At 43.2% G+C, this 22,468-nt stretch overlaps 1 protein-coding gene across 1 annotated transcript in view; it reads right to left on the reverse strand.

The window, feature by feature from the left end:
• The window catches only part of LOC119226938 (multiple epidermal growth factor-like domains protein 11), a 56,956-nt gene extending 34,977 nt beyond the window's left edge, over window positions 1-21,979 (reverse strand). Inside the window, 4 exon segments of the mRNA XM_062561955.1 lie at window positions 5,550-5,650; window positions 5,925-6,026; window positions 6,584-6,705; window positions 21,775-21,979. Coding sequence (XP_062417939.1) covers window positions 5,550-5,650; window positions 5,925-6,026; window positions 6,584-6,705; window positions 21,775-21,780 — 331 coding nt within the window. The 5' untranslated portion in view covers window positions 21,781-21,979.
• Between the last annotated feature and the right edge of the window lie 489 nt (window positions 21,980-22,468).

Here is a 22,468-nt window from a genome sequence, read left to right on the forward strand (position 1 = left end):
GCACATCTCGGGCCGTGCAATTGGCTTCGGCCTGACAATAAGATCCATCAATGAGGCGGATATTAACGACCGGGAGTGTGAGCGCTCCTGAATATTTATGCGATCTGCGCCGACCTAAAGAAATCAGCTGAGACGCAGCGAGCCTCCTGACATATTTATCTGCTTTGCACCGCCGACGGATACGGCGCCTCTGACATCTTCGTTCTGCCGCCACGCTTCTCCGGCCGGGGGGGTGATAACTCCCCCGGCCGGAGGCGCCGCTTGCAGCGAGGGCCCCAAAAAACAAACCCATCGGCGTGATGAACCCTGCTCTCCATCGAGGGGGTCGAGGGGTCACCGAGGAGAAGAGGAGGGGAGGGTAAGGAGAGGAAGAGGAGAGGTTGAAGATGATGATGAGTATTATATCCGGGGTGTAATCGCTGCCCAGTGCATGCTGGGATTGTAACACATCGCACTAAAAGCCTTAGTTTGTATAATGAGAGGAACAGATTGCAAACAGCTTTATTTTCGTCCCTGTCACTTCAAAAAAACAAACTATGGCTGAACTTTATCTGACATCCGCTGCAACATAAGGGGGGGGGGGGAGGTCGCTGGAGGAATAGCAGGTGGGGGCTTCAGCTCGTCACAGGGATGTGGGAGGGGCCGGCGGCCTAAATGCACTGCGGCAACAACAAGAGCTGCACGACCTGTTTATTGGGTTTTAGTGTGATGACAATTTATTGGTGCTGATTTTCAAAGGTTCCACAACAAACCAGGTGTTCAGTGGGGAGGGGACGGGTCCGGTGCAGGAGGAGAACGTGTAAAACAACCATGAGAATAATTATTTGACCTCTCGCTTTCTGTCTGAGATTGAGTTGAACTAGGTATCACCTCAAGGAGAAGGAGACGAGTGGCCAGGAGACAAGAAAAGTGAATCCAAAGCTGCATTCTGTGTAGTGACCATCCACTGGTCCCATAGAAGTCTATGAGAACATGAGTTTATGGTCCAAAATAAATCATTAAGCAGGGAATGCTTTAGGGTGGAGCTTGCTATGATTGACAGGACACATTAAAGCACATTAAAGCCGAGTTGAGGCATCATTGAGGGCTGTACGAGGAGGAGGAGTTCAATTGTACATTTTTCTTCACCAAACCATCTGGGCTATTTTTACTTATTTGTGGACTAAATAACCAAAGGGAAAATATTGGGATTCGGGTTCATTGTGATATGAAAAAATCCACTTGGATTAAAGGATTAACTTGTAAATCTATTTCTAAATCATTTTGAGTGTTTTCTTTATTGTTTTCTTATATTATTGACTGACGACTTTGGCGCTGAATTTCAAATTAAATTAAATGTTTCATTAAAACAATTATTTTGTAAAATTCATTATTTATATTTATATAAGAATCCTGTCTCTTCTGCTCCAGCTTTACTGTCGCTGTTATTTCTGTTTGAGTAAAGTCAAATTCCTTTTGTGTTCATTGATTTCTGGTCAATAAAGAACATTCTGATTGATGTTCTGATGTCTTTTATATTTCCTGAGCCGACACACACGCAGTATGAGCAGTGAGAGTTAAATATCGTTGTATTTATGTACTAATTACACAGAGGAACATTATGGGATTACAGGTTTAACTGTTTCTTTTGCTGTCAGACGCGACCAGAAATGACACAGAAATGGTTTTAATGGGTGACGGAGAGGGGAGGGGGTCAAAGGTTAAAGCCGGTCGGTGGGGGACGAGGTCACAGCGAACCCCAAAGCAAGCCCTCAGGATCCAGAGAAAAGAAGGACAGAGAGGACAGAGAGGACAGGAGTCCTGACAAGAGATGAGAAATGGCCTCAGGGACGAAGACAGATGAACAGGAAATGGAAAACATGCAGGAAGCGCAGAAAGAGGAAAGCCTTTCTAATCCAATTGGGAAGACCCCCCCAACCCCCCCCCCCCCACACACACACACACACTCTTTCAATTAGTTCAGTCTGTATGTATCACACAACAAAAGACCCGTCGCGGCCCGTTAGCGTCTGGTTAGCATGGACGAGTGTGTGTGTGTGTGTGTGTGTGTGTGTGTATGTTAGTGTGTGTAGGTGTGTGTGTGTGTGTGTGTGTGTGTGTGTGTGTGTGTGTGGTTGACCGAGCCACACAATAGAGTGGAGGGTTATTGGTTCCCCGGGGGGGGGGGTCTAATAAAGTTGTTTACAAGCAGATGCTGAATAGAAACACACAATGAGCTCCATTCACCTCCTGTAGAAGAAAAGGCCACAGCGGCCATAGAAGTTACCATGTAGGGCGCATAATTGATTGCTCTATGAGGACGGGGCAGGACGCTCGGGGCTGGAAGGATGACGTTTTATTCTCGTATCTGCTTGTTCGCTCGCGGTTTGCAATCACAAACATCTTTTAAGGGTCGTTCTTCTCTGTCATAAGAAGAGCAGCTGGTTCCTCACACATGGACTGGGAAACAGGACGGAGGTGTGTGTGTCCTTTACAAATACCAGTGCATTTATTTTATTTGAATAGAAAATAAAGAACTCTTAAGGGCTCTCCTGCATTGTTACACCATCAGTTTCTTATTGGTACTTAAATTAATTGTTTTCCTTTTTATTTCCAGGTAAATATAATTAGCATTTCATTATTATTCTGTGTGTATTGGGAGTTTTGCACTAGAAAATTTTGAGACTTCTCAACTTTCTCTTTTATGTCAAAGTACTTTTGGACGCTGCTATGGACAAAGCAGAGAGAAGATGCTGTGCTTCAAGCTCTTGAGCAACAACGTGTTTGACTCAGGAGCTTCAAGAGTTAAAGTGTCATCCTGTGTAGTGACCAGCAGGGGGCGACTCCTCTGCTCCCATAGACGTCTATGAGGAAATGACTCTACTTCTGTGTAGTGACCAGCAGGGGGCGACTCCTCTGCTCCCATAGACGTCTATGAGGAAATGACTCTACTTCTGTGTAGTGACCAGCAGGGGGCGACTCCTCTGCTCCCATAGACGTCTATGAGGAAATGACTCTACTTCTGTGTAGTGACCAGCAGGGGGCGACTCCTCTGCTCCCATAGACGTCTATGAGGAAATGACTCTACTTCTGTGTAGCGACCAGCAGGGGGCGACTCCTCTGCTCCCATAGACGTCTATGAGGAAATGACTCTACTTCTGTGTAGTGACCAGCAGGGGGCGACTCCTCTGCTCCCATAAACGTCTATGAGGAAATGACTCTACTTCTGTGTAGTGACCAGCAGGGGGCGACTCCTCTGCTCCCATAGACGTCTATGAGGAAATGACTCTACTTCTGTGTAGTGACCAGCAGGGGGCGACTCCTCTGCTCCCATAGACGTCTATGAGGAAATGACTCTACTTCTGTGTAGTGACCAGCAGGGGGCGACTCCTCTGCTCCCATAGACGTCTATGAGGAAATGACTCTACTTCTGTGTAGTGACCAGCAGGGGGCGACTCCTCTGCTCCCATAAACGTCTATGAGGAAATGACTCTACTTCTGTGTAGTGACCAGCAGGGGGCGACTCCTCTGCTCCCATAGACGTCTATGAGGAAATGACTCTACTTCTGTGTAGCGACCAGCAGGGGGCGACTCCTCTGCTCCCATAGACGTCTATGAGGAAATGACTCTACTTCTGTGTAGTGACCAGCAGGGGGCGACTCCTCTGCTCCTATAGACGTCTATGAGGAAATGACTCTACTTCTGTGTAGTGACCAGCAGGGGGCGACTCCTCTGCTCCCATAGACGTCTATGAGGAAATGACTCTACTTCTGTGTAGTGACCAGCAGGGGGCGACTCCTCTGCTCCCATAGACGTCTATGAGGAAATGACTCTACTTCTGTGTAGTGACCAGCAGGGGGCGACTCCTCTGCTCCCATAGACCTCTATGAGGAAATGACTCTACTTCTGTGTAGTGACCAGCAGGGGGCGACTCCTCTGCTCCCATAGACGTCTATGAGGAAATGACTCTACTTCTGTGTAGTGACCAGCAGGGGGCGACTCCTTTGCTCCCATAGACGTCTATGAGGAAATGACTCTACTTCTGTGTAGTGACCAGCAGGGGGCGACTCCTTTGCTCCCATAGACGTCTATGAGGAAATGACTCTACTTCTGTGTAGTGACCAGCAGGGGGCGACTCCTCTGCTCCCATAGACGTCTATGAGGAAATGACTCTACTTCTGTGTAGTGACCAGCAGGGGGCGACTCCTCTGCTTCCATAGACGTCTATGAGGAAATGACTCTACTTCTCTCTTGATTTATTCCCTCAGTAAACATTGTAAACATGAGTTTATGGTCTCAGTCTCTAGTTTCAAGTCTTCTTCAATGCAGCATGATGTTCATTTAGTGAATGATGGTCCATTTAGAGTCACACAGACCATGAAGAGGGGATGCTTGAGGGCGGGCCTAACGCTGAGTGACAGGTCTCTACCACAGACGTATACGGCGTCTCTACGTCCTCCTCAGTCCTCGTATGGTCACTATGTCACCATGAAGCCAACGTGATGGAGAAAAACATGAACCATTTATTTGCATAGATCTATTTCTAAAAGCTCTTAAACAGCAAACAATACTGTTGACGATTCAAAATAGTATCAATGAGTACAGTAGAGTATAGATACAGTATATACATACAAAACTCCCCAACATCATAAATCCACAGTTCCAACAGCCTGAGCTGCTCCAGATGTGACGAGATAAATAGAAAAGTGGCGGAACCAGAAGAAATGTTCTTCTCTAACGATTAAGAGCAGCAGCTGACGGCTTGTTTACAGGTAAACAAAGTCTGAACATCTGCCACCTGTCATCTTCACTTCAAACTAAAATGACTGCGAAGAGAAATGTGGTCGTTTTATCCCTCCAACCACAGGTGCCCCCCCCCCCCCCACATGGGGCCCATGTGACAAACATCAGCAGATGAAGAGGAGCCGGCTGAGGAACCCGAGAACACAAAGAACGTGTCAGAACGTCCATCAGTTCTCTGCTGTCCACGCTGGTTTCAACGCTCCTCAGACTCCCAGCAGAAATGGATCGGCTTTGAGGCGGATTGATCCGACTTTGACAGCAGATCTGTACATGAGGAAACTCTACGTGTATCAAGTGGGACGTTTTAAAATAACAGTGCAGAGGACGCCGTGTGTTCTGGAGTCAGTGTTAACGCAGCACCGTGACCTCCTCGATGTGTCCATGAGACACGTGAATCTGAATTATTACTTCCTCGGGTTTTTACCTTATTAAAACGCGACGGGCAGAAATGAAGGTTCTGCTGGCTTGTAGAACCTGACACAGTGGATCAAATGAGCCTCATTCAGAACGATGACGTTAACTTTTAACATCAATATTTGATGCTGCTAAATTAAATGTTTCAATAATATATTGATACTGGACTGAAGTCTAAATGTATCAAAGTTATTTCAATACAACTAAATATTTGCCTTTGGTCCATATTTGTTGGTGTGTAACTGCTTCACTGCAGTAAGAGAAAGCTCGGACAAACCCGCCGACCTTCTGACCTCCTGACGAGCAGCAGGTTGACGCACAACTGATGACACAACGTAAATGACACAACTTACGAACACAAAGGTTTGCGCTCTCATAGAAGCCGGGGCAGCACTGAGAGCGTCGCCGGTACATCGTCCGCACGCCCCTCCTGTACGCCGTCTTGTAGCTGATCCTGTACGCAACACGCACACAAACGCACACAAACGCACACAAAGTCAATTCATAGGAACATTTTTTATAGCTTTTCTGTATGATACAATTCCTCGGAAAGTTGTGGTGCTGCTTTATACCAACAAACCAAAACTCAATCAGAAAAACGAGACACACTTAAAGGTCCGGTGTGGCCGGATGAACGAATCATCAACCTGTGAAGTACGGTGGCCCTGAAGTGCAAAACACAACATGTAGCAGAGGACCGACCCCTCTGATTGGACAGACACACCGACCTGTGCCTGGTGCATTTGAACCAGTTGAGGATGTCGGTGCAGCGGGTGTAGTAGACCTGGTCGAATGGATGCGCGTAGGACTCCTGCACCGTCACGGCGTAGCTGCAGGGCGAGAAGACACGGGGACAGGTCGATCATTCAGAGAGGACATGGGACACATGAGATCACTGTGGAGGAGCAGGACACGATGGCGTCCATCAGGAGGTCATTGATCGGGGACACGGCGCTTCAGACACAAACTTTCAGGATTTTACAGAATCGGGACAAAAAGCCTTTTTTCTATTTCCAGGAAGTGAGGAAGCCGTCGGGGGAAATGTCCATTCCTCAGTTCGGGTCACAGGGGGGGGGGGGGGGGGGGGTATTGATTTATTGATCGAGTTGCTCCCATCAGAAATGACACGGCGCTTTGACTCAGCGCAGCACTGAGTGCTGAGACCACTCAAGCAGTCACATTATCGCCGCTGTGGATTTACGGCCCCCCAGGAGTGAACTCTTCTCCCTATTTGATTATTGCCTAAGCCTCTTGATTATTGATTTCTCGGCAGCATGGGGGGGTGGGGGTCTATTAGTTCACCGCTGACTTCCGACAGACGATATTTCACTTTGGGTATTGGTGGTGGTGGTGGGGGGATCTGTGGCGGGGGGGGGGGGGGACTCACCTCTCCCAGTGGCTGCACACGTTGGGGTCGTCTGGGTTGAGGGCCGAGGCCAGACAGACGAAGCCCAGCAGGCTGAGCCCCAGCAGGGCCCCCATCGCCCCCATCGCCCCCCTCCCTCCGTCCTGCAGAAGGAGAGAAATGATCCTGCTGAATCATCACTGACGTTTGGGACCAGGTGTTCACTCCCAGTACCTGCGACCCGCTTCCCTTGTGACCCGCGCGGGCACCTCCAGAAGCGGGTTTTCTTATTTCTTGCTTTCGTGCTCACCTCATTACCGCCCACCCAGGAGGAAGGGGGATCCAGCAGAGGATTCACTGTGAGACTCTTCAGGACGCAAAGACCAAACGGAGGTGTTTCACAATAAAAGACTCAACCGTCCAATTCCACACAAAGGTTTGAATCATTTGATTCTTCTTCTTTCGAGAACAGAAACATTTGAAGTTATTTTTAGTCTGCATCTGTAAATCATCACGTTGTATTTACAATACATCTATAGATATATAACCTTGTGCACCAGAGGACCACGTTCATCGGGCTCAGCACATTCCAGCAGTGCGTCCATCTGATAGTCCTCAGGATCTTCAGGAGTATCACATGGTACCTGAGCGCTGTTCAGCTCTTTCTCATAAGCAGCAACTCGTAGCAACAGAAAAATCAATAAGAACCCAGTGGTGGTCAAACATCATGTCCCCGGGCCCCAAGGAATGACTCAGCTTTGAGGTTTTATTTTGTTACCAAGACACTGGTTTTATGAGTTTAAGGGGAAGAGGACATGATGCTGTTACACAGTACTGGGAATAACCCCATTAGAATGAAATAAATCAGATGAGTGCTCTCTGATTAAACTAAACAGATGTTTCCTAGATTTGATCCTGAGAGAAGATTCATCTCATGAGAAGAGTCGTTTAGATCTTCTGCTTCTGGGACAGAAATGATCCTGAACGGTTGGAATCATCTCATGAGCTCAGCAGCAAATAGCTTCTCAAAATACCCGATTATCTGATTTATTAACTACAGACTGATTCTCACAGCAATGAGGAATGAGAGCTCTCATGTTATGTATTAACATCCAGTGGAAATACCTCCAGAACAGAGCACAGGGTCCTTAGACTCTACGCTGAGTCACTTTGTTGAATTTCTGCTCTTTGCTCGTTGCCTGAAGATATTTCCATTTCACTTTTAAAGCTTTCAGCGACATCGAGTCTGATGTCACAGACTGTTTCTGTATTCTTTTCACTTCTGTGCCTCCAGTCCAAGTCCAAGTCCAATGTGACATTAGATTAGTCAGTCCGAGCCACATTACTGAGTAAATGTAAAGAAATACTCAAAGAAACGTCTCTCAAATGAACCAAAAAACACTTTCTCAGTGTTGAAATATTTTTTACCTCGTTGTACTTCACAGATCAATGGTCTCTCTCCCTCTCTCTCTCTCTCTCTCTCTCTCTCTCTCTCTAGCGTCTTTAAGACCTATCTTTGAAATCCCCCTCTCCGTCTCGCCGTGATCAATGGTCACCTGTAGGCGAAGGCGTGCAGCGGGTGGAGGGGTGGTGCTGATGCTCATGGAGCCCAATCGATACATTGATCACTTTGGACCATTCTATCTTTAAGACACACTGCTTTAGTCGACTAAAGGGCTTTTGCATTTTATTGCAGAGGGTTTTCAAATATTAAACTTGCAAAACACGCTCAATAAACTCTGCAAGTCACAGAACCCACAAAGGGGGGGCTTTAGTAGAACAATAATTAATGCCCCCACTGCATCTTTAATGTGCCAAGTCGCTTAAAGGATGACTGTGCTCATCTATATTCTTGTATCAATAATATTTATGTAGCGCCTTGAGTCACGTTTGTGGCCTCCTGCGTGTCTGTATGAGGAACGGAGTCCGTCAGGGGATCTCTACAGCTTTCAGTCAGCTAAAGGCAGACAAAACCAGAAAACCCCCGAAAGGGGAGGCATGGCGGTGTCCAAAATGTCAAGGAATCGTTGGTTGAAGCACAAAACTGTAGTCAAACTACTGAGAGAGCAGAAGAGACAAAGCGGCCGCCGCCATGAGGCCGGGCTCGCCACAGGAACCAAGGAGCCGCCACAAAGCGCTCATTGGTGCACTCTGCCGGGTCTTTGTTCCCATCACGGGTAAAGACTCTCAGTGGGTTATTAGGACTCAGAGACCCGGCAAGCAAGGGGCTTATAAAGAGAACCCGTCACCCAGCTTTGACAGTTCAACCTTTAACACACTGGGACTCCATGGTGTAAAACCATTAAAGATTACGAAGGCCTGACTAAACAGTCCTTTAATTATTCAGGAAACAGACAGGTTCAGGATTTGAATACGAAGATATTGTGTGAAATATGAGTCAGTTAGACTCATAACTACGAAGGTACTGAGTTACTACAAGGAACATGTGTGTTGGAGTGGTAGTCTCTTCTACATGCAAGGTCCCTTTACAGAACCTGGAGGACCTGGGTCTGTCCACAATGGACTGGTCTCTGCTGGAGGGCCTGGGTCTGTCCACAATGGACTGGTCTCTGCTGGAGGACCTGGGTCTGTCCACAATGGACTGGTCTCTGCTGGAGGGCCTGGGTCTGTCCACAATGGACTGGTCTCTGCTGGAGGGCCTGGGTCTGTCCACAATGGACTGGTCTCTGCTGGAGGGCCTGGGTCTGTTCACAATGGACTGGTCTCTGCTGGAGGGCCTGGGTCTGTCCACAATGGACTGGTCTCTGCTGGAGGATCTGGGTCTGTCCATGGTGGACTGGATTGTACTACGTCTGGAGACATGCTTCTCCGGGGCTCTAGAGAGGTTAATGGTGGTTGGATTGAGCGCTTTGCTCCACACGTTTCACTAGTGACGGTTTTCGTGATCCCCAGAAGATGAATACTACTGACTTTGAGGACGGCTGGTCAACAGCGTCAACCAGAGTTAAACTTTTTATTCACGACTGAAAAATCTAAACAACCGTTTCGATTACCACAAAATGTAGCTCAGATTTTTGTTTTCCTCTCAAGATGATGAAGATTTCGTGTATTTTCACGACTATAAGGCGCATAGAATAGAAGATACTGCAGTAAAAGGTTTGACTGGGGTTGCGTTATGGATCCACTAGATCAGGCTGTGCTAATTCAAACTTTATTCGCGTTCTGAAAACTCTTCACTCCCATGGTAACGTTGTTCAAACGTTAATGTTATTAACAATATCTCTGAACCTCCAACTTTCGTTATTGATTAATGAAAACATTCTTGGTAAATGCTTTGGTGCATCTTGCACCGAGAGGCAGCGCTGGAACAGACGGTGGCGCATCTGACCTTCAGCTGGATCCCGAGATCCAACTACAAGCTTTTTAACTACAGCAGCTTTAATATACGCTGTTGGACGCTATTAATGCAACAATTAGTTTCCCTTCAGGACGGAATTTATCAACACAAACAAAGAAACAAACCATTTCTATATGGAACCTTGAGTACACCAATTTAAACATCTTCTTTCCACGTATTTTTGCTTCCCCCCCCCTGAACATGACCTTCTGGGGATCTGGTCATCGAACCCTCAGAAGCAGAGGTAATCTCCACCTGACAGGGGCAGCTGGAGGGAGACCATTTACCCCAAAGTGCTGCCGTGGTTTCAGGTCGAGCACGAAAGGATCGGAGATTCGGACGATGCAATCGACGAGTCTATGAGTGTGAGAGACGACGGCTTTTCTAAGGCTGCACTTCAAGAATCACTAGAATATCAAGACAATTCATCTTTCCTAATAAAGCAGATTGTGTGAGAGCGGATCAATGTTGTAGGAATAGATTTATTTGTAAATGACTGAGATTGTGTTGTTTTGTAGTGTGACGTTAGCATGAATGCTTTTCACTCAACGGCCTCTCGGAGCTGAAAGGCAGAAATGCTTTCTCAGCTCTCTCTCTCTCTATCTCTCTCTAAAAAAAAAGCCATTACTTAGTTTGTCCTTGATACCAAGACTAAAAAGCTTGGGGTTTTCCAGGGGCTTATTACACATTAAGTCCAAGTGAAATGGCCCCGGAAGCCAAAAGCATGACCACGGACTACGAGGGCTTGTGTGAGAGTAGCTGGACTCTTCAAGGCTTTACTGTGGCATTGAGGACTATATATAGAAACGTAATGTGGTCACAGGAAGCAACGGAGTCCGTGTTTCCTGTTGACATTAAAGTCAGCGCATGCCGTTCTTTGACGTAATCTGACAGAAATGAACAAATGCTTTGAAGAAAAGAAAGGAGAAAAAAGGTTGGTAGGACCATAGTCATCCAATCACTCACCTGGGCAGGTCGAACCATTTCATGTGATCACGACTGATTATCCCATTGGATAAATCTGGACTCTTTCACTCACTAAGTATAATTACAATTCTGTCGGTAACAAGCCGTAAATATGCACGGAAACCGTCCTGCTTAACAACAGCAAAGAGTCGTGGATTCAATGTGTGTGGTCACTACTTCACAAACACAGTTTAAGAGCCTGCAGTGGGGGGGTAAAAGGATCTTTGCCAACCTGGCCACCACTTTAAAAGCTAGTTTTGAGCCATGTGAGCTACTCCAAGCATGAACTATGGAACAGATTCTACATTGGCCTTATCCGTTCAGGAAGCATGAAGCATATTTCTCATCTGAATTCCTGGCACTAGTTAGCTTCGCTAATTCCATTTCACACCAAAAATCTGTTCAATGTGATTAGTAAAATACCCCCCCCTCCCCCCACACTAGTTGACCTGCTCTCCCAGATGACATATTGAGCATGCTCAGTACGATGTATCACTACGAACCTGCAGTATCTGGCTGTGATAATATACAAACTAGTACACGTCCTGCAAATGAAAGAAAGATCAATGTACGATGTGCGTAATGAGTACACGCTGCATAATGAACGGTTACTTTGAACGCTTGCCTCAATGAGGCTGCAGAGCATCAAGACTTCATGAGGCTCACACAAGCCGCCCAGTTTCTGCTTCTGCTGGTTGAGTGGACAGACCGTCGGGGTGAGGGGGGGTCGGACCCTGTGTGACTGCTCTGTCACCAGCTACTGACGTGGTGTCTGGTCACAAAGCGCGAGGTGCAAAGCCTCATCGCAGTGATGGAATCTCGTATTTCCGTTAAACACAGCAGTCTCAGAGAGAGAAGCAGGCGGCGGGAGCGAGGCGACTGACGCAAATTCTCGACACCCCAGCAGGAACTGCCCCCCCCCCCGGGTCACACCGCCCCGTCAGCGGCGTGATTCATGAGTGAAGGCTGTCAGGAGGCCTGAGCCGCTGTGAGGTATCTTCAGAGGCCCCCGCCTCTTCATTGACTAGAAGCTGCGCGTGTGGTGCTGATTCAGCACCAAGCTGCAGAGGGTTCAGTCAGGGATGAATCGGGCCGAATGGATTTCATGTACAACTGCATAGTTTCTTCTAGCGCGATTTGACTTTGACCGAAGCTTGTAAACTGTGTGAAGCTACATCGGTCCAAACACAGCTCTGATCACATGTCGACAATATGAATATCTACAACCACATTCAACTTTAAAACCACTGTCCCCTGAAACCAAGACCTGTCTTTTGTGATACAGTATCCGAGGTGCTCGGTGTGAAATACCATGTGATCATGTCAACGCTCACCGAGGAACAACAACAACACACTGCGTCACCCGGTCCGTTCACCCGGCTCAATCGCTACTGCACCTGTGCAACAGCACGCCTGCGTAGAGCAGAGCTAGTTAGCGTTAGCTGTTAGCAGCCAGCGGGCAACGTTAACTGAGCTTCCATTGAGTTTCATTACGATGCATTCAAGCTCTATCCAGTAAAACTGAGTATCAGGTCAAATATACCATCATCACAATGTGTTCAATGCAATCTGTTTGCAGAGTTTTTTTTATATATTATATATAATATTATATATACTTATATATTGTCACATATATATAAGTCACAATATTTAAGATGAATTATTATTTGATTAGCAGATCGTAACAGTTAGTACATCCTTGAAACTACGATCAACACAAACACGATCTTTAACTACTTTATTTGATTTTCCACGTTACACCCCCGACCACTACGTCCTGACCTGGAGCGCAGAGGCAGGACGAGTTCTCAGCATCACGGCCCCTTGAATATCCTGTTTTAGAATGAGTCCCATCGCCAAAGATTTGCATTATTTCAATGTTACACAGGTGTAACAAATGTATTGTGAATTTGAGTGTTGCCTTTTTCATGGTCTGTTTGTGTCACGGTTTGGGTTCTTGTCTTGTTTTATTTTGTAGTTTCATGTCTCTTGTGTTCTTGTGGTAACTTCACTTCCTGCCTTGTCCTGTCTTCAGCTTTCTAAAGGTTAAAATGTTTTGGACCACAAACTGAGCCCCAGTGGAGGCAAAAACAAAGTTCTGTCCACATTTAATGAATTTCACCAGCCTTGTTGAGTTTAAGTTATTTTTTTCTAACAAATTGCGATTTACAATATTCAGACTCTTGTGGTAATGAAGGAGATTCTTTTCTGTTAAACAGGTCAGATTTATCTAAAATTTGTAGCTTGAATGGGGGACCTCAGGTGGACAAAGGGTACTTTCTGTTTAGATGTTTAAAAAAACACACTAACATACAGACAGCAGCAGGATTGTCAGGATTCAAAACATCAAACAGTGAAGATCAACGTGTTCACACGGTACATTTGGAAGATTTGTTTAGTCCAAATGAGTGCGTCATCAATAATGGAGGACAGAATGTGTGAAATGAATCATTATCTACTCTTATTATGAAAATGCATTGGAAGACACCTTTTGACAGTAACAAAGAGCTGTAAAGTGGCAGAGTTAACGAAGTCAAAGGGTTATCTGTTTGCTACTTAATGACACATTTAAATCACTGGTGGGATTTAAAAGTCACACAATAAATTGATCACAGATCATCAGTGGTCACAAATAAGGATTACAATAAAAACACCTGCATCAAGTGTCAATTTAGCATTGATGTAATTGAAAATGACCAATTAGAAGCAAGAATGCAGGAAATGCAGTTTCCCCCGACACTAAACTTCCCTCAGAGATCAGAAAGCCATAGAAATGTAAAGAATATGTCAAAGCTGTAAATCTGCTTCCAGCGCAACGCCCCCAGAACCACAGCGTCTGTGAGACGAGGAAGTGGAGTTGTTCCCCACGGAGGAGAAGGCCGAGAAGAAGCTCGAGGGGGGACGTCTATGTGAAAAGGACATTGTTTTTCCTTCACAATACTTGTAGTCCTAAATGTCTACTTGTCTCTGACCTATTTGACCTGCTTCGTAAAGTACTGTTATGGTATCAGTACCTCTCACTGACACCGGCCTAGCAACAGTAACCAAGGGGAAGGAGGATCAATCGTCAGTTGCTGCATTAAACGAATGCAGAAACTCTGACAGGGAAACTTCAGAATTGTGATAATTAATCAATGGGGTGATCATTTTTTATGGAGGTTTGTCACAAAGCAATTTGACCCTTGTTAACATAATCGTATTGATTAGTGCGGCTTTAAGGCTGCCATCGAGCTCGCTGGCGGTGCTGTTAGATCGTGCATACATATGTGCTTCCTGTAAAAACAGTACGCCGGGGACGGACGCGTCCCGGGTATTGATCGGCGTTTACAGTAGCCGATAGTGCTGATGGTGCGTTTGCACCTTTCTGACTGACGGCGGCTCCGGCGTTAACGCCGCCGCCCACGCCAGCGGATTTTAAACGAAGGATCGCCAAATATGACGGAGAGATTCGCAAGGGCAAGAGGCCTTCTTCTTCTTCTGTGGTTTAGCAGGAAGTCCCACACTGTGGAACAGCAGAAGCCTGTGAACGGGCCTATCGACAGGCGGCTGGAGACATTCCCCCAGGAAGCCGCCACGCGCAACAAGACATATCAGCACTATTTGTAAAAAGTCACACGCGGCGCCGCAGAGGACGGAGCACCTGTCATTGAGACAAACGGGATGATAATTGATCGGCACAGAGAGGAAAAGGGGATCAGTGGGGTTACAGGGAGAAAAAGAACTGCACTTATTGTGTGTGTGTGTGTGTGTGTCCTCCCATGCAAAGACTCGGTGAGGGTTTAGCTCAGTCAGATTGAGGAGGGTTCCTTTAATGAGGAATGCACTCGCTGCATAGTAATGGCCGTGTCTCAAACCGTCCTCTCAGGGTGGCTGCAGGCTTTTTCTCTCAAAGAGTCGGAAGGCGGCGTGATGCTCTGAAACCACGAGACACCACAGGGATGGTCTTACAACGTGGGACAGACTTTTCAAAGGATCCATTTAGTGATTGTTCGTTTTAAGCGAGACCTCCAGCTTCGTGTTTCAGAATCTACTTTTATGTATAAAATATTAAGTACAGTCTGCCTTTTTTATCCTCATGTTTAAATTTAAGACTGCTGAGGACAGCGGCCGTACCTACTTTTAAAAAGTCCAAAAGGAGCATTAGGGTGAAACCAGCAGATAACAGCTGAGATGTAATTAAACAATGCTTCCCTCCTTTCTCTGCGTTCTACACAAACCATTGAATACTGATGTTTGTGTATCTGCTGGTTTGACTGGTTTGATTCTGATATGATTGACTCATAGTAGAACCTCTTCAGTACTGCAGAACACTGACGGTACCGACGCAGTGAAGCGTGGCCTCCTGCAGGGAACGTTCACGCATGGAGAACATGGGGGCCAGTTTTCTTCTTAACGTGAGGACGGGGGGGTTAATCCATAAGTAAATCCGAGCAAACCCTTAAATGCGAACATCGCTTCTTCACACGCCTCCAAATCCGCCGGCATTAAGAAGGATCTCTCAGGATTGTCACTCATGATTAGCATCGTGTTGCTGCGCTGCGGCTAACTCCAAATCAAAGGAACCCAACTTCCTCTCCAGGATTCACAGAAGGTCGACTGGAGGTCGTCTGACGGGGGGAGGGAGGGGGGGGGGATTCAGTGGCTCAGCGAGCCAAACATCCCAGATAATCCAAGCAGCCGTTATGTAGATTTATTATCTCAAATGATTAGTTATATATACACAATATATGAATTATTAGTGACGTGGTTCCATCTTGTTCTGGGAAACGAAAGCTTTCATTGGAACCGTTTTCTACCAAAGAAACTCCAGATAACACAAAAGAAAATTTCACTGTAATCGTAATTAACCAATCAGCTGCAACGTCGAGGCCTATTTCCCACCGCAAATTCAATTTAATTTAATTGATTTGTTGATATCCCAAAATCACACATTTTGCCTTAAGGGATGTGCGCTCACCAAATTGATTTTGTTCCGTGACTTTGAAAGAGCGGATATCCAAACTAAAATAAATACAGAAATGAGTAGTTTCGAGCTTTCCTAATCGAACAGGAAGTGCAAGTGAAGTCAAGATGATCGCGACATGCTGAATGAGGACGACTAAGAGCGTCTGAAGGTAACATTCAGAGGAGCTGTGAAGCTGAAGAGCATCGAACGACGTCCCAGTGATGAGTGTCATCTCTGTTATCTCTGTTATTTCTGTTATCTTTGTTATCTTTGTTATTTCTGTTATCTTTGTTATCTGTTATTTCTGTTATCTTTGTTATCTTTGTTATCTTTGTTATCTCTGTCATCTTTGTTATCTGTTATTTCTGTTATCTTTGTTATCTTTGTTATCTTTGTTATTTCTGTTATCTCTGTTATCTTTGTTATCTCTGTTATCTCTGTTATCTTTGTTATCTTTGTTATCTCTGTTATTTCTGTTATCTTTGTTATCTTTGTTATTTCTGTTATCTTTGTTATCTGTTATTTCTGTTATCTTTGTTATCTTTGTTATCTTTGTTATCTCTGTCATCTTTGTTATCTGTTATTTCTGTTATCTTTGTTATCTTTGTTATCTTTGTTATTTCTGTTATCTCTGTTATCTTTGTTATCTCTGTTATCTCTGTTATCTTTGTTATCTTTGTTATCTTTGTTATTTCTGTTATCTCTGTTATTTCTGTTATCTCTGTTATCTTTGTTATCTCTGTTATCTCTGTTATCTCTGTTATCTTTGTTATCTTTGTTATCTTTGTTATTTCTGTTATCTCTGTTATCTCTGTTATCTTTGTTATCTTTGTTATTTCTGTTATCTTTGTTATCTTTGTTATTTCTGTTATCTCTGTTATCTCTGTTATCTCTGTTATCTTTGTTATCTTTGTTATCTTTGTTATTTCTGTTATCTCTGTTATTTCTGTTATCTCTGTTATCTTTGTTATCTCTGTTATCTCTGTTATCTCTGTTATCTTTGTTATCTTTGTTATTTCTGTTATCTTTGTTATCTTTGTTATCTCTGTCATCTTTGTTATCTCTGTTATCTTTGTTATTTCTGTTATCTTTGTTGTATTTGTTATCTTTGTTATTTCTGTTATCTCTGTTATCTTTGTTATCTTTGTTATTTCTGTTATCTTTGTTATTTCTGTTATCTCTGTTATCTTTGTTATCTTTGTTATCTTTGTTATTTCTGTTATCTTTGTTATTTCTGTTATCTCTGTTATCTTTGTTATCTTTGTTATCTTTGTTATTTCTGTTATTTCTGTTATCTCTGTTATCTTTGTTATTTCTGTTATCTTTGTTATCTTTGTTATTTCTGTTATCTTTGTTATTTCTGTTATCTCTGTTATCTTTGTTATCTCTGTTATCTCTGTTATCTTTGTTATCTTTGTTATCTTTGTTATTTCTGTTATCTCTGTTATCTCTGTTATCTTTGTTATCTTTGTTATCTCTGTTATCTCTGTTATCTCTGTTATCTTTGTTATCTTTGTTATTTCTGTTATCTTTGTTATTTCTGTTATTTCTGTTATCTTTGTTATCTTTGTTATCTTTGTTATCTTTGTTATCTTTGTTATTTCTGTTATCTTTGTTATCTTTGTTATTTCTGTTATCTTTGTTATTTCTGTTATTTCTGTTATCTTTGTTATCTTTGTTATCTCTGTTATCTTTGTTATTTCTGTTATCTCTGTTATCTTTGTTATCTTTGTTATTTCTGTTATCTTTGTTATCTTTGTTATTTCTGTTATCTTTGTTATCTTTGTTATTTCTGTTATCTTTGTTATTTCTGTTATTTCTGTTATCTTTGTTATCTTTGTTATCTCTGTTATCTTTGTTATTTCTGTTATCTCTGTTATCTTTGTTATCTTTGTTATTTCTGTTATCTTTGTTATCTTTGTTATTTCTGTTATCTCTGTTATCTTTGTTATCTTTGTTATTTCTGTTATCTTTGTTATTTCTGTTATCTCTGTTATCTTTGTTATCTTTGTTATTTCTGTTATTTCTGTTATCTCTGTTATCTTTGTTATTTCTGTTATCTTTGTTATCTTTGTTATTTCTGTTATCTCTGTTATCTCTGTTATCTTTGTTATCTTTGTTATCTTTGTTATCTTTGTTATTTCTGTTATCTCTGTTATCTTTGTTATCTCTGTTATCTCTGTTATCTCTGTTATCTTTGTTATCTTTGTTATTTCTGTTATCTCTGTTATCTCTGTTATCTTTGTTATCTTTGTTATTTCTGTTATCTTTGTTATCTTTGTTATCTCTGTTATCTTTGTTATTTCTGTTATCTTTGTTGTATTTGTTATCTTTGTTATTTCTGTTATCTCTGTTATCTTTGTTATCTTTGTTATTTCTGTTATCTTTGTTATCTTTGTTATTTCTGTTATCTCTGTTATCTTTGTTATCTTTGTTATTTCTGTTATCTTTGTTATTTCTGTTATCTCTGTTATCTTTGTTATCTTTGTTATTTCTGTTATTTCTGTTATCTCTGTTATCTTTGTTATTTCTGTTATCTTTGTTATTTTTGTTATCTTTGTTATTTCTGTTATCTTTGTTATTTCTGTTATCTTTGTTATTTCTGTTATCTTTGTTATTTCTGTTATCTCTGTTATCTTTGTTATCTTTGTTATTTCTGTTATTTCTGTTATCTCTGTTATCTTTGTTATTTCTGTTATCTTTGTTATCTTTGTTATCTTTGTTATTTCTGTTATCTTTGTTATTTCTGTTATCTTTGTTATTTCTGTTATTTCTGTTATCTCTGTTATCTTTGTTATTTCTGTTATTTTTGTTATCTCTGTTATCTTTGTTATTTCTGTTATCTTTGTTATCTTTGTTATCTTTGTTATCTTTGTTATTTCTGTTATCTTTGTTATTTCTGTTATCTTTGTTATTTCTGTTATTTCTGTTATCTCTGTTATCTTTGTTATTTCTGTTATCTTTGTTATCTTTGTTATCTTTGTTATCTTTGTTATCTTTGTTATTTCTGTTATCTTTGTTATCTTTGTTATTTCTGTTATCTTTGTTATCTTTGTTATTTCTGTTATCTTTGTTATTTCTGTTATTTCTGTTATCTTTGTTATCTTTGTTATCTCTGTTATCTTTGTTATTTCTGTTATCTCTGTTATCTTTGTTATTTCTGTTATCTTTGTTATCTTTGTTATCTCTGTTATCTTTGTTATCTTTGTTATTTCTGTTATTTCTGTTATTTCTGTTATTTGTGTGTTTTTTGTCGTTCATTGTGTATTTCGTACATGTAACACCACCACGGGCCGATCGTCTTCATGAAGTCTTCTCTGGAGGATCACTCCACACTCCACACGGAACTGGTCTCGCTGTGATGGACTTCTAATCCCCAGAGCGACTCTTGGGGGGGGGATTATGTATTTATTAATTGGCACTCTGAGGGTCGACTCGGAGGGGGCGCACAAGCATCTGAAGGACTGATCTGACTCGTGCTTTCTACCTTTCCGAGGACACTTGAGTGCTCTCAGCACAATCGGGGGGAGGTGGGGGGTCTGGGGGGGGGGGGGGGGTAGAATAAATGCGACAGCAGGACTGAATCCTCTGCGTCTCCAGGAGATCTCGGCTGTGATGCGGTTCCCTTCGTCTCAGAAGAGGACTCATCACGAGCAGCCTGACGAGGACCTCAGCTGCCGTCCTTTCAGGCTTGTTGTCATGATCACGTCAAAACGTCCTGCTGAAGACGCCTTAAAGACGTCTTATTAACGTCTTATAAGCGTGAAGTTAAACATCTTCAGAGACCCGGATCCATCGTGGTCCTGATGGTGGACACCAGGACACAGAACAGGACTCTGATTGGACCAGAGGAGGTGGACTCTGATTGGACCAGAGGAGGTGGACTCTGATTGGACCAGAGGAGGTGGACAACAATGTGCAGCCTTTCTTAATCTGTCTTGTTTCTCACAGCCTTGGTATGGAAGCTTCGACACAGTAGTTATTTCATCTCATCGCATCTTTCTCTTGTTTTTGGACACGTTCCTTCCATCCTCACGGACTCACTGAGACCAGAACAGCAGACGCATAAACTCCTGGTAAAGTTCTCACAGAGCTCCTCGGCTGTACCCCCCGACACAGGCGCTGTCTCCGTGACAACGCACTGCGCCACGAGGACCCGCCGCTGCAGGAACAGAATCCTGGTTTGGTTCAATGCGTGTTTGTGGTGAACTAAAAGTCAGCTGGTTGCTCCTCACGACCAGAGGTGAGCGAGGTGTGAGGGAACGTTCCATGTGACCTCATGGGAGGAAACGCCGGAGCTGCTACTGATTAACGACTATTGATTCCACTGTCAATCATTTTCATGATTACTTTGTGGAGATTGAGGCCAAACACCGCGAGCAGAAAAACAACAACACGTCTTTGTTTACTCAACGAGTCAAACTTCCAAATATCCACTAATAATAAAAATATTACTGTTACAAAATACACCTCCGTGTCTGTCTCTATGTCTCTGTCTCTGTCTCTCTGTGTCTCTGTCTGTGTCTTTGTGTCTCTGTGTCTCTGTCTCTCTGTGTCTGTGTCTGTCTCTCTGTCTCTGTGTCTCTCTCCGTCCTGCATGCTTTGTTCCTTCTCCGTTCACGAGGATTTGTCCCCCCCCCCCCCCCCCCCAGGCAGAGACACTTAAAGGTCTTTCACGTTGCTCTCTCTTGTGCGTCTCGCCTCTTCTGCCTTTGTGTCCGGATGAATATGCTGAGAACCTTAATGGACGCACCCCCCCCCCCCCCCTGAAGGAGCATCTGAAATCAGTCTGGTTCACAGCTCCTCCTCCATGTCTCCTGTAGGTCCTCCTCCTTCTCAGTGTGGTGCTTTCACATCGTTACAGCCTCAGACTTAATGTTCCTCAAAGCAAAGGTTTTCCTGTAAGAATCCTTTTCTTTTTCAGGCTTCTGTTCTTCATGAAGCTGCTGAGGTGTTCTTCTCGTTTCTGTCTGCTGGAGGCTGAGTCATACTGTGAGTTTGGACGAAGGTCTTTTTTTTACATTATTGCCATCCATCAATAGGAATAGTCCAGGATGAACTCAGAACCCCTCAGAATCTCCATGGAGCGCTGGGAGGTTGGCGGTTCGAATCCCAGCTGCCCATGTGCAGTGTAACGCGTGTGTTATAAAGCATGTAACATAAGCTCGGTCACATGACCAACATGACGCTACAGGTGAGGAGGAGAACATGAAACTTCACCACTACATTAAGAGGAGCTTAGTTGAATTAAAGAGTGATCGACCTGATCCGTTAATGTCGAAAGATAAAAACAGAGATGAAAGAAGTTCAGACTCATTCACAGAACGCAGTGATCTCACGGCTGATGACTCTTTGTTGTTCTGTCCATAAAATCATCGTGAAGCGTCTGTCTTTGTCCACAAGTCATATATTTGATGCAAATATTTTACTGTCACAGAAGAGGAAATTAAGCAAAAGATTTTCATATTCAGGAGGCTGGAATCACACATTTTCAGTTGTTTTAACTTTTCCTCTCGTAGTGAATAAGAACCAAACCTCAAAGTGACTGAACATAAAGGAAGAGACCAGCTTCATGCTATAAAACACACATAGTGACAACAGCAATCATTTGGATTCATTATTAATTCATTACTAACTCAATAGAATATCAGCCCACTGAACAAACTATGTTCTTAATTGAGAAAATAAATAAAGTATACTAATTAAGATCTGTCCATTTAGCATAATAAATAATAACAAAAAATAATTAAAATAACATTTGTTGCAGATGGACTTTAGAAATATGCAGGTTATTTAAGGGACGGATATCAGATGCAAAGTGACATCAACTTATAATAAAGCAGCAAGTTTCACACGGGCTTCAATAGTAAACAGTAACGTTCAATTATTATAAAACCTTTGGTTCGATCACTCCTATGAGTTTGTTATCATGCAATGTGTAAAGCATCATCATTTAAATCTTACCTGCATGAGGGATGCGTCCTAAATAAAGTTCATCATCGTGGACTTACGAGCCAAAATAAACACACAGCTCCCTGAGACACCACGTGACAGTAAAATATGTTTTAAAAAATGAGGTTGTTTTTATATAAAAATATGTAGACAACAGGAGTAAAGTCCTCCGCCTCCGCGCCGGTCCACAGGAGAAGGTGTGAGATGTCCTCTCAGCTGCGGCTCCTCTCCACACAGAGACCGAAGAGCAGCGCGGCGGCGAGAGGACAATCTCCCCCTCACTGACTTAACGGTGACCAAAGAGCAGCGCAGTGGCAAGAGGACAATCTCCCCCTCACTGACTTAACGGTGACCAAAGAGCAGCGCAGTGGAAAGAGGACAATCTCCCCTTCATGACGCGCCCGCTTTTAGGTTGGGGAGAAATGACGCAGGTGTCTTTTTAAGGGTTTATGTTTCACTTGGGGATCGAATCGAGACAACGGTAGAAATAACAACTCCCTACGCATTTCAAAAAAGTGAACTGCTTTTTGAAGACAACATTGTTTAAAATACACACTTTCACTATTCTATGCCACTTTATATCTATACATTGTCAATTCATTTATTTCACGAAAATCTTGATTACACATTCAAAAACATGTGTTATTGCGTTTTATTTTCATAAACCGTATGTGCCGGCAAATCTTCTCAAATGCACACAGAAGTT

The sequence above is a fragment of the Pungitius pungitius genome, chromosome 4, assembly GCF_949316345.1.
Source record: "Pungitius pungitius chromosome 4, fPunPun2.1, whole genome shotgun sequence".
NCBI lineage: Eukaryota > Metazoa > Chordata > Actinopteri > Perciformes > Gasterosteidae > Pungitius > Pungitius pungitius.